Raw genomic sequence first — 12,500 nt, 5'->3', positions numbered from 1 at the left:
TAAACCCTTTAATAAAAGCTTTACTAAAATGTGCATTTTTTTTGCCCAGAAAGAAAAAAAAAATTAAAAATAATAATAAAAATAATTTTAAAAAGTGATCCCTCCTTTTTGGTTAAAACGTGAATTCTGCTGCAGTTTGCAATGTGTTTTGCAGTGCTGTGCTGGCAAACCAGTTAGTGCAAAGGAAAAATAAAAACAACTCCACGTTTTTCTTGCTGGGTTTGGCACTAAGAGCCACGGAATATAACGGAGGTCATTCCAGTTTAAAAAATACAGTCAGCTATGGGTCATTTACAAAAGGTTCCCTAAAAAAAAACACCCCAAGAAACCTAAATAAACAACTCCCAGACATTAAAAATTCGGTGTGATCCTGATTTCCCGTGTTGGAGCAGTGCAGGGTTTGGGAGAATGCAGAGTGCAGCAGAAAATCGACACAGAAAGGAGTGGGAGAATTGTACACCGGGATTGTGCTTTTTTTTCCTCTTATTTTTTACACCAGAAATCATCCAAATGAAGTCGTGATTAACAATTGTGGTGTAAGCCTGTGATAAAACAGCACAAAAGTTCTTCAAAGAAGTTCACTTTTAAGGCATCAGAGAAGTTCATGTGGCAAACGTTTTAATTAAAACATCAGAAGTGAATTTATTTTTAAACTTTAGGCCTCTGAATTTTTCCAGTAAACACAGTTCAGCTATGTGGCAAAGTCATGGGTGGCAGCTAAAAATGACTTTTTACAATCTTTAAAAAAAAAAATAAAATAAAATAAAAACAAACAAACAAACAGAAATAGGAAATAAAAAATGCAACCACAAAATAGATTCATCTTTTCTGTGGCTGTATCACATGCACATATTCTACTAGTATTCATTACAGCCATGTGGCACAATTTTGATTTGACTATACAACGAACGACTTTTTTTTCAAAATTATTTGTTCTGATAACTTAAAAATAATATAAAAATAAACAATGAATTTGACTTTTCCTCAAAAAAATAATAAAGAAATAAAGGATGGAAAGGCTAAACAATAGCAACTTTATGAAGTACAAATGAAATGCACGGACACTCATTTATTTAAAAGAAAAACATGAAGGCAATGGTTCTTGGCTTAATGCTTTTTTCAGCATCACGATACCAGGCCAGGACAAAAACCAATACATACAGGAACATAAAAAAAAAAAAATTATGAAAAGCAATATACAAAATTTCAAAGATAAATACAATATTTATAGTTGATATGTTACAAAATAAATTCCCTTAGTGACTGCAAGTGTTTATGTGAAAGAAAGTGTTGCAAAGGGTAAGACTATTTTATTCCTTATAGCCTCCATAAGGAATAAAATCTGCTTTTTGTTTTCTAAATATTTAAGTGGATCTGAAAAAAATTCAAGACAAGTGTATAAATATTTAGCTACAACTTTGGCAAAATCACAAAAGTCTACAATTTTATAACCACATACAAAACACATTAGGGAAGAAGGATCTAGAAGTCAAAAGGACAATTTTCTGGTACAAGAAACATAGACTTCACAGTAGCCTAAAATGCAATAGTATACAGTGCTAGCAAAAGTTGAAAAAATGTTGCAGATCACACTTGCTTAACAGGAAGCTCTAGCAGTGGAAGTATATTTTTTTCATTTTTTAAACCAACAGACAGTAGCAATTTCTTTTTTTTTTTTCTCTGTCAGTGTGCTTGTTGAAGGCAAGAGAATTCAATATCAAAGTTACAATTTCTAACTACAATAAGTTACAAAGTTCCATTTCATTAAGATGAAGTTAAGCAACGATAAACCCCCCCGTGCCCGCCCCCGCGCCCCGGTTTTTTGTGTGGTTTTTTTTTCTAATCATATATTCATCCTTATTTTTTTTTATTCTTTTTTTTTCCAGTTTGATGGCTCATAACCTCCTTGGCCCCCTTTTTTTTCCACCACAAAAAAATATTTCACATTATAGAGATACACAACCATTGTGAATCTAGTTATGAGTACAGAAAAATGTTCGGAGGCATTTTTCATCAGTGTTTCATGATAATCAAAATGGTGCATCCACAAAGTTTCTCCCAACACATAGCAAGTACTAGACATAGCCAAGACGTAATCAGAAACTTTATACAAAATAGGCGTCGCTTTTTCCTTATTCTCCAGGACTGAGAAATGTGAAAATATGAGAAAAATTCAGTCAATAAAATGGAATTGTTCATGAAGAAGTAGGTTGTTTGCATGTAGATTCTTAATAGTTTAAATAAAATCTTTAAACAAAGTCTTTTTTTTTCTTTTTTTTTTTTGTTTGTTTTTTTTTTTTCCTGTAGCATTTCGATTTGTTGCTGATTCTGCGTGAAGATACTGCTTCCATCAGCATGTCTTAATATACTAAACTTGTCCCCTAAGCCCATCCTCTGCAGCTTGGTGCTACGGTAGGTAAACAAAAGTGACTTTACATTGGCGGGACTACAAGCCCGGACATGGCTAAAAGAGAAAAGAGAAGAAAAAGGAGCTGTTATTGTCACAACTGGGGGAAGGCACAGCTGGTTCAAAGCCATCACGATGCTCAAACAGAGGATGCAGAGCCAGGTTCCTCCACATCACCCTTGGACCAAGGGACCGTGGACACGCACCTCTCATAGCAAAACAAAGGGATTCTCCTTGGGAAAGGAGGCTCTGAGCAGGATTTTGAGGGAAGGGCACCCTGATTCCTGTGCTCAACTCTCCAGGCTCCCGACAACACTCCTGACCATAACACCATTCCTTGGGGACATCCCCTCTAACCATCACTTCATGCCCAGACCTGCACCTGGGCAGAAAACCTCCTTTTCCACGATTCTACTTTATGATAAAAGCAGGACTGAGCAGCCAAGAACTCTCCAAGACCAAAGCCAAGGACCCTACACCTCCTCCCAACTCTGGAGCTCAAATGCCATAAAAACACAGTGACAGGACCCGAGGGAATGGCCTGAAGTTGTGTCAGGGCAGGTTTAGGTTGGATGTCAGGAGAAAGTTCTTCCCCCAGAGGGTGGTTGGGCACTGAACAGGCTCCTCAGATCAGTGGTCACAGCATCAAGGCTGACAGAGCTCAAGGAGCGTTTGGATGATACCCTCAGGCACAGGGTCTGACTCTTGGGGATGGTCCTGTGCAGAGCCAGGAGTTGGACTCGATGATCCTTGTGAATTCTTTCCAATTCAGCATATTCTGTGATTCTGTGATTCTATCAGTAGCCCAGACCAGCCATATCCAGAGTTTTTTACCAGATAAAGACTGATATGCCAACAACCACTGTTTTTTTTCCTAGTTAACTCTTTGGTAGAAACATAATTTAGACAGTCTTTAATTTTAGTGTTGTTTAATTTTTGCCGTAGTGATATTTCTCATTAATTTATGTACAACAGATATTAATAAATTTGTTCGTGTAGTGATGTGAACTTCAATTTCTCAGTTCATTAATTTCAACAATATTAATTTATTTCTGATTCGCTGTTACAGCTTTACGGTTTGGAAGAGCTGGGTCCATACACATTTCATAGGTGACACAACTTCCTGCAGCAGCACGGTCTGCACCATCAGCGCTGCTCCAACAGATCCACCCAGAGCCCTGAGCAGTCCTGGTCCTTCTGGCACCATTTTTGGGAAGGATTTGGATGGGACGTTCTCTAAAGCACAGCTCAAGTGATGCCCTTGAAACAGGTTGAAGTTTTCCAACTCTACCAATTTTTCCCCAATTACATGTAACAAATATGTTGAAATTGAAGTTATAATTTTGCATTTTTTATAATACTGAATGTTTTAAAGCTAAACAGCAACTGAACTTACAAAATTTAACTGGAGAATAATGTATATATTGGCAGAGACCCTTCTGATCCTAAACATTTAGTTTCTTTATAATGTTTTCACAGAATCCAAGAATCACTGACGTTGGAAAAGCCCTCCCAGCCCATCGAGTCCACCCTGTGCCTGATGCCCACCTTGTCACCCAGCCCAGAGCACTGAGTGCCACATCCAGTCCTTCCTTGGACACCTCCAGGGATGAGGACTCCACCACCTCCCTGGGCAGCCCCTTCCAGTGCCTGACCACCTTTTAAAGAACCCTTAAAACAACCCTTCACTAAATCTCTGTTCCACACTGCATCAGCCCGGGCCAGCAGATGACCTTGCCCTGTGTTTGGACCTGCCAAACCCCTTTTCTCAGGTTGGCTTCTCCAATGGGATTCAGTCAGCAGGAAACCTGTCACCACATCAGTCTGGTTACCTGGTGTGCACTTGAACTGGAGGATGCTGGAGATCATCTTGAGATGTTATCATAGACTCACAGAATGATTAAGGCTAGAAAAGACCTTCAAGATCATTCAATCCACCCATCAACCAGCACCACCACCATGTTCACCACTCAACCATGTGCTCCAAGTCCATGCTGCAATAGCACCATCAGCTTCTCCATCCCTGGAAATGTCCAAGGCCAGGTTGGACAGGGCTTGGAGCAACCTGGAATAGTGGAAGGTGTCCCTGCTCATGGCAGGGGGTGGGACTGGATGGTCTTTAAGGTCTCTTCTAACCCAAACCACTCTAGGATTCTATGATTCTACTGTGTGAAAAATTAGATTATCTGCTGCATGCTTTTTTTTTTTTTTTGGGGGGGGGCGTGGGGAGGAAGTCTAAATTTTTTAATTTAACTATTTTTGTTGAATTCTCCCTGTGGCACAATGGGAGGGGGGTGTAAGGTTGGTGCTCCAGACATTTATTTCACTGTTCTTTTAGTGGCAGCATTTGACAATTGTGAATTTCTGCGCTGCGCTTCCTGCTGTGCAAATTGATACCAAATGCCTTCTTAAAGAAAAATGAGCTGGCTAGTTTTTTAATAATAATTTTAATACTTTCATCCAGGGAAAGACCAGAAAATTAAGCAGGATGCAATTTTAAAAGAATATAGAGACCCCTGTGCTCTGCATTACAGTCCTATAACCAGAGAGCAATATCTTTCACAATCTATAGAAAGTAAATTACAATTGAAAACCAAATTTTGAACATATATTGTACTTCCAACTTCGCAGGGAGCCAGCAATTTCTCACTAAAAAAAAAATATTTTATATCTTAAATGTCCATTGTTTTAAACAGGAAAAGGCTCTCTGCCCAAAGGAACACATACAGTAGGATCCTGCTCTTAAAAAAGTATGTGAGTACTTAACTTTGTGATCATAGATTATGCAATGGAGGCCATATGGAGTCAACAAGATTGTGGCTTTTTGGATATGGCCCAAAGGTCCTTTTTTGTAGACTTAGTCACAGGAGTGAGTCATGGCCACGGGACAACAGAGAGAGAGGTTTCTCCTCTGTGATTTGCAGCTTCCGAGTGTTGACCCTGATCAGGTACCGGCTGGCTGGGGATGGATGTGCAGCTGACATGGGTGCAGCAAGGGGGAAGACAACACATCAGCCCTGGCTGTCATGGCCTGCACCCTGACCCCTCTGAGATCTCCCCAGATTGTCTTCTTTTTTATTTGTTTTTATTCATAACCTCTGTCTTTGTAAAATCACAGACTGGTTTGGGTTGGAAGGGACCTTAAAGACCATCTCATTCCAACCCCCTGGCATGAGCAGGGACACCTTCCACTAGCAGGTGTCTTGGATCTCTTTAGAAAAAAATCTGTTGGCTAAAGGCCATGTTCCCTCTTGGGCAGTAGGTCCTACAGTGCAGTGGGTTTTGGGGTCGTGCTTCCTGGCAGCAAGATCTTGCTTCTAGTGCGGAGGGCTCAGGTGGTCCTGATGCTTCGGGTGATGTTAGCATAAGCCAGGAGGTAGAGCAGCTCAACCTCTGCTTTATACTTTGTTAGGAGACAAAAATATCTCCCTCAGATCCAGGTGGAGCTTCATAGCTCTGCTCCTGTGTTCTTACCATCTTAGGCGTACCAAGAACAGCATTTTTCCCACACATAGACACATCCTGGGAGGGTTTACCCAGCAAAGATCAGTGCAATTAACCCCCAAATCCCTGCAAAAGGACCACCTGTGTCTACATTCTTATCCATTCTTATCCATGTCCTGCCTTATCCATAAACTGAAGGATTTACCTCCAATACAACAACAGTGACCACAAGCTCTTCCTTCCCTTTTGGGTTGACTAAATGTGTGTGACCATTTCTAACAGTGCAGACTCTTCAGCTGCCACTCAGCTCCTTTACATCCTGCTCTGTAATGAGACTGTACTTCAAGATCACAAAAAAAACTTCTGCTGCATTGGACTGCAGCTCTTAAATTCCAAATTTTAACTTAATATAGAAAATGTGCTGATCAGATAACTCTCAAGCTGTTTGCACAGTGTCCAGAAAGAAACTTTAAAAAGAGCTCAATGTCCATAAATGACTAAGAAAATAGGAAGAAAAAATAGAAATTCCCAAAACAACTGTATGGGTCAAATGCAGTATAAATAAGTGCCAACACAGGAGTGTTGGTGGCTTTTCTTTATATCTCATGAAGGAAGGAGATGACAAATTCATCCCTGTCTTGCCACTCAGTTCTGGCAGCAGTTCAGTTCAAGGCAGTGGTTGAAATCTGTGAGGACAGCTGGGGGAAGTGTTGTCGACCTGAAACCTTTTGTGAGTTCAGTCTGAATTAACTCAATAGTTTTGGTTGGGAGAAGTGATGTTGCCTCTGCTTTGAAAGAACCTGAGTGAGGTGAGGTGGTGGTGAGGCCCTGGCACAGGCTGCCCAGAGAAGCTGTGGCTGCCCCATCCCTGGAAGTGTCCAAGGACAGGTTGGACAGGGCTTGGAGCAACCTGGGATAGTGGAAAGCATCTCTGCCCTAAGTTGGAACTAGATGGTCTTTAAGGTCCCTTCCAACCCTACCTATCCCAGGATTCTATGATGCTCTGTAAGTTCCTGAATTCCTCACAATTCACTGAGCATCACTTTGTGGTGCTACTTTGCATAAACAATTCAACTTTTTGTCACAACCCTGCTCTAGTTACCACAACTCACTGCTCTAATTACCAGACCAGAAGAACATTCTCCCTATTTCTCTGTGTCATTCTGCTCAACACAAAATTATTCCATTCAGCCAGTCGAGGAAAAAATGGCAATTGTTTGTTTTCTTGCTTGTTTTCAACACTTCTATTTATTTTCAGTTTGGCTGCTGAACCAAAATCCAAAAGGATGACACCAGGTCTGCTGTTTGGATTGCAGCATCCTAAAATCAGGGATTAGTGGCATTGTTAAGTCTTCACTGGGCTGTCTGGCCATGGAAAAAGCTTAGTCCAGAGAAAGGCTGGGCTCAGCCTAAGAGTTAAATTGATGACCTAGTTAACAAAATCAGTATTGGCTGTTTCAAAGCCATTTTCTGAGCTTTATGTATGAAGCATTTTGCGCTTGAGGCTGGAGATGTACAATTTTTAAAGGCTTGGGGAGGTGCCCAAGGGACATTAGGTGCTTGGTGCAGGCATTCAGCCCACCCTGTTCTCCTTAAAACTACACTTTGCAGGAATCTAGTGCTTTTAAGCACCTAAACCCTTGCCTATCTGATGAGAAACCCTGTATTTACATACTGAAATTACAGAAATTCAGATCATTTTAGTTTAGATGTTTAAATAGTTGTATTTTTCAGAGTAAATCACAATCAACATGTTAATATGAATACATATATAAATATCTGCTACAGAGCAGTTGCCTCAGATCTGTCATGTTACCACATTTATAATATTTTAATTGTTTATTTTATTAATTTTATTTTTTTTATTTCTATGATTTTAATTTATTATTTTATTTTTAAGATTTTATTTTTCATTATATTATTTCAGTATTTACTTTTCATAGTAGTGTCTTTTTATAAAAAGAGGAAAGTAGGACACTGGATTATTTTATTAATGGATTATTCTTTCTAAGAATATCAATATAGTTTTCTCCTTACAGTAGTAACATAGTGAAGCTTCCAGTAAAGAAATATGAAAGAAACTGTTAATCTAATTATCCTTTTCTTTAACATTCATCCCACAATAATTTTGCGTAGCTGAATCCTCAGCTCTTCCTTGACCTGAGTGCATAACAAGCTCTCATATGCTTTTTTGGGCCAAGAAGTGAATAACAAGCTACAGAAACATTAGTTTTGAGATCTTGGTGGTGGACAGACAGTTCTGTGGGATTGGGATTATGTCTCTCCGAAGTGCCTTCAAATCCCACAAAATGCAGGTGTTCAGAATTTGTTTGGCAAATTAAAATATCTGTCATCTGTTTGCCTGTGAGTGCTCATTGTATCACGGGTGTCATGGTAATACAAAGAATAAATAACACTGTACTGCTAATTCTTAACTGAGGAAGTCAAGAGGAGTGATGACCTCCGGGGTATGAGTGTCCTCAAGCCTTCCTGATTTCAATGGGATCTGAAGTGCTCCAATTTACTGCACAATGAGACTCAACCAGAGGCAAACATTCAAATTATTCTAATCCATCTATAGTCTTATCTTCTGAATGTTACAATATGACTTAAAAGTGATACAATAGGACCTAAGTCTTCCTTTTTGGGAAGACTTTGTTCATATTTTTGTTCTTCTACCAAACATACACTGTATTGTAATTCCTCCTGCCCCACTCCCAGCAGATAACCATGAGAGTTCTGCAAGTGGTTTATAAGTTGTTCCTTGCACTACCCACACAAAATCACATGGATTAAAAAGGAAAAAAAAAATATCAAAAAAGCAAATTATTAAAATTGCCTGCCTTAAATTAAATATTCAGTTCACTTAGGGATGTAACCACTCTAGCACCACAGTATGAGAGCGAGCTGGGACCACCAGAGCATGCAAACCCCCTGCATACAGAGCTACCTAGTCCAGAGGAAGGTTAGTTCACTGACTGAGAGCTTAACCTGATTTATATTAACTTGACATATTTGAAATCACTATTGCACCCTATGTAAAACAAGGAAATCACACCATGTCCTGCCGGAACGCTGCTGGATTTAAACATCCACAGAAATGTGTTCAAAAAACATATAAACACACGGATTACATGAACCCTCCAAGAGGCATTCAGGGATACAGTATTCCTTTAAAATTTAAGTCACGAACTCCTAAGGGAAAATACCAGAAAAACAGCTAGTGCTTTCTCTAATGCAAGTATTAAAAATGAACTAAAGATCTCAGCAGACCATTCGTGCTACCCTATTTCTCCCCCTGCTTCTGCATCGCTACGAGAGCACCAGGAACCCAAAAAAAAATTAGCCAGGTACCTTTCTCCCAAAGAAACCATCAGGGCTTGAGTGTATGCATCAAAAAAAAAAAAAAAAAAAGGCAATACACAGAAAATTGAGAGAGATCCAGCTCACCTTGAAGTCCATTTCCATTTGCACTGGTGCAAGATGGTGGAGGAGAGGCTTGGGGCCTGACAACAGGAGCGAAGGCGCTCTTTTGTTTCACTGCAGAGATGACATTGGCAGGTGAGAATGAGAAAATGCCGTGTGTACTGCTACAGTTTGAAGGGAGGGTGACCGAAGAGGCTGCCATGGTAGGGCTTGACGGCACTACTGCAATAAAGCAAAAATAATCAGGACTCAGATTGAGGTTTTCACGGCAAACACGGAAAAAGAGAGTGATAGGGCCTTGCCTCTTAAAATATATATAGAAATATATATATATATAAAAAAAATATATATAAAAAAATAAAAATGAAATGCCTTGGCTTGGCCACTCTCTGGATAACAGGCAAACTCTTTTGTGTTGGACTTTTGTTACGAATTGCGCAGTCCAATTTTTATTTTGTTTCATTTTTTTGTTTGTTTTGGTTTGGTTTATTTTTTTCTCTATCTGAGATTGTATTCTGGCACAAAACAGATCAATTAATTATTTTCATTTTTACGTCCAGCCTCCAGAGTCACCCCTCCTTTTATCCAGTAGCTGACAATAGAGGAAAATCAAAACAATGCAAGGAGTTGATTTGGTAGTAAATATGAATCTATATGATGATGTGTTACCAAAAATAGACACTTACTGCCGTAAGGAGAGTTAGCTGAGGAGCCATTAAGAAATCCAGGGGAACCTGGTACACCTAGATTGGGCATGCCGGCATTGCCATATCCATTCATGCTATTGCTGACTGTGTTGTAATTGGACTGCTGAGGAGTACTGCTGGGAACATATCCTCGCGGGGAAACACTGCTTGTGTTGCGACTGTAACCTACTGTGTTAGAAACCCCCCCACCCCAAAAAAATAATGTTATTTTATAAGATAGACTTAGGGCTGGGGGGTTTCCTCATGCAGCATATATTACACAGTTTTAATTGATTGCACAGCTTTGCTCTGAGTTGTCTCTCACTGCCCTATCAACTCTTGCAGCTTGAGATAACCTTATCACGCCAACCCTACTTAAATCATCCGCGAGCACTCTATGTTGTCTCTCCTCTTAGCACAGACAGCCAACAAAAGCTCTCTTCGATCCAGCTGTGTCAGGTGCCTTCACGTTTGTCTTTAGGAGCAATTATCAACAGGCTCAAGTCCCGCTTTGTACCAACACACTGCGTGAACTTTCAGCCTCTCCAGACCTTCAAATGCCAGAGCTGACAAGAAAAACTTTTTTGTTGCAGTGATTTACTTTAAAAGGCTGTTTTGGGGTCTTCATTTTGTGATTGATATTTTTATGCTAACAACAAGCTTTCATAAGGTGTAGCCATCAGTGAAAACTAATTCAAGAGCAAGTACAGAATTTTATAAGGCTTATTAGCTTGGAAATGCATTAAAAGACAATCTTTTTAGAAGAGGAAACATAGCAGAATCAGGATTTTAAACAACAATTTGTTCCTATCTGAGCAATCAATTTAATAATTATGTTGCAAGCAAAAAAAAAAATATGCGTTTGAACATATCTAATAATCCTGTTTCCCTCCTTTCATTAGTATCAAAATTAATTTTAAATGCAATATGCTACATGCATTTTCAATTACAACAGGTAAATTAAATCAACTATTACTTTTATTAGTAACATATATGTCACACATGCCTACAAACAAAGTATTTTAAAATCACAGACATCAAATTAGATTTATCTGTGTAAATATTCCAAAACCAGGTGGAGGTACCTAGACATAATTATTTTATATTAAAAAAAAAAAACATACACGTTGTATATTTACTGCGAATAACAAAGAGCTTTCTACACTTTGCCAATTGTATTTTTTTCCCCCTCTAGAGATGCTTTATGATAACAGTAAATGAAAGAACAGGAAGAATTAAATATTTCAAGAAAGTTAAAGACGGCGTTTCAGACACACGGGCAGGGAGAGAGAAAGAGATAGGACACAGCGGTGACATCAGCTCGGATTGATGGCACTGGCCAAAAGCAGTCACCAAGGTGGAGGATTAACTCTTGAAATCCCACCTACCTTGGTCGTTGGCTTGTGATGTTTCGGAGACGTTGACGGCGAGCTGGCTGCTGAAGGAGTTCACCCCCATCATGCCGGTGTGAGCGGGAGTGTTGGCTAGAGTGGGGATCTGGTTGTGGTTGCGGGGCACGCTGTACAACGCCTCGGCAATGTCAGCTGCTCGTTTCAGGATTATCTCCTGGAAAGACAGAAAAGAGGCTCTGACAACTCAGACGCTGATTTGCGCAAATAGCCCAAGTTGCAATAATGCTAAAGTTTATCAAAGAGATTCAGGTGGAATTATAGTGAGGGCGGAGAGTTTGCTGCGTGTTTCAACAACACCTCCTGTTTTTCTCCCTACATGCAATTCCACCTCAGCACAGTAAGTATAAAGAAATAAAGAAATTAACAAAAAATCAGAGTTTAGCACTGGAAGTCAAGTCAAAATCCCAACACACATTTTATTCACTCAGGGCGGGAGATGTATTTTCAGCAGTTTGCAAAATACAGTAGGTCTGATCCGCTCAGTTTAGCAGATTTCTTTAGGACTTCCCATTAGTCACTGTATATTTTGGCCCGAGTTCAAGGTTATTCTCTTGCCTTAATGCTTGCTTATGCTTTTGGCACCTTACACTTAATTGTCATTTCTGATGGGCAAACGAGCGGCGAGAGGAGAAGGGGAAGATGAAGCGTTTCCCTCGGAGCATTGCATCACATCAGACTGCCCTCAAGGTGGCTGGCAAAGCCCGGCTGTGTACAAAGGGAACATGCTGATGCTCTGCCAGCTCTGCAAAGAGCAGGTATTGATCTACACATGTCAGCATGGGAACAAAGACCGCGTTGGTGACCTACCTGGTTGTTATGGGGCATCCCATATAGGGCTTCAACAAGGTCTGCTGCTCTCTTAAGTAATACTTCCTAGAGGAAAACAAACAACCTGCGTTATGTTTCACTAAGACAAGAGAAGTGCAGTGATGTTGGCAGTTGTAGCACCTATAATTACGAGGAGCCGATAAAGTGGATAAAATACGTCACACACTCTCCATGTACTCCCACTATATTTAGTGGATGTATTACAAAGGTAGGAAGGTATTTTGTTTTGGAGGAAAACAGGGCTTGTGGGCTTGTGGTTTGAAGTCAAAGTTAGAGGCGAGCCTAAAAATAATACTG

The 12,500-nt window shown here is 39.9% G+C and overlaps 1 protein-coding gene and 1 long non-coding RNA gene across 16 annotated transcripts in view; one reads left to right on the top strand and one right to left on the bottom strand.

Moving 5' to 3' along the window:
• The window catches only part of LOC135418292 (uncharacterized), a 31,294-nt gene extending 22,013 nt beyond the window's left edge, over nucleotides 1–9,281 (top strand). The window contains exon 2 of the long non-coding RNA XR_010432385.1: nucleotides 2,308–9,281. This is a non-coding gene — a long non-coding RNA (uncharacterized LOC135418292). The remainder of the gene's footprint in view (nucleotides 1–2,307) is intronic.
• Nucleotides 2,044–12,500, bottom strand: part of EBF3 (EBF transcription factor 3) — a 128,295-nt gene continuing 117,838 nt past the window's right edge. For 5 of the 15 annotated variants that reach the window (XM_064663504.1, XM_064663506.1, XM_064663507.1 and 2 more), the window contains 5 exons: nucleotides 12,183–12,248; nucleotides 11,352–11,529; nucleotides 9,964–10,152; nucleotides 9,302–9,499; nucleotides 2,044–2,464 (listed from right to left, as the gene is read on the bottom strand). In XM_064663504.1, coding sequence (XP_064519574.1) covers nucleotides 2,433–2,464; nucleotides 9,302–9,499; nucleotides 9,964–10,152; nucleotides 11,352–11,529; nucleotides 12,183–12,248 — 663 coding nt within the window. In that variant the 3' untranslated portion in view covers nucleotides 2,044–2,432. The remainder of the gene's footprint in view (nucleotides 2,465–9,301; nucleotides 9,500–9,963; nucleotides 10,153–11,351; nucleotides 11,530–12,182; nucleotides 12,249–12,500) is intronic. The other 10 variants (XM_064663514.1, XM_064663515.1, XM_064663517.1 and 7 more) reach the window with 3 other exon arrangements.

The sequence above is a fragment of the Pseudopipra pipra genome, chromosome 8, assembly GCF_036250125.1.
Source record: "Pseudopipra pipra isolate bDixPip1 chromosome 8, bDixPip1.hap1, whole genome shotgun sequence".
Taxonomy (NCBI): domain Eukaryota; kingdom Metazoa; phylum Chordata; class Aves; order Passeriformes; family Pipridae; genus Pseudopipra; species Pseudopipra pipra.
The sequence above is the reverse complement of the archived record's forward strand: the minus strand, read 5'-3'. Positions and strand labels throughout refer to the sequence as shown.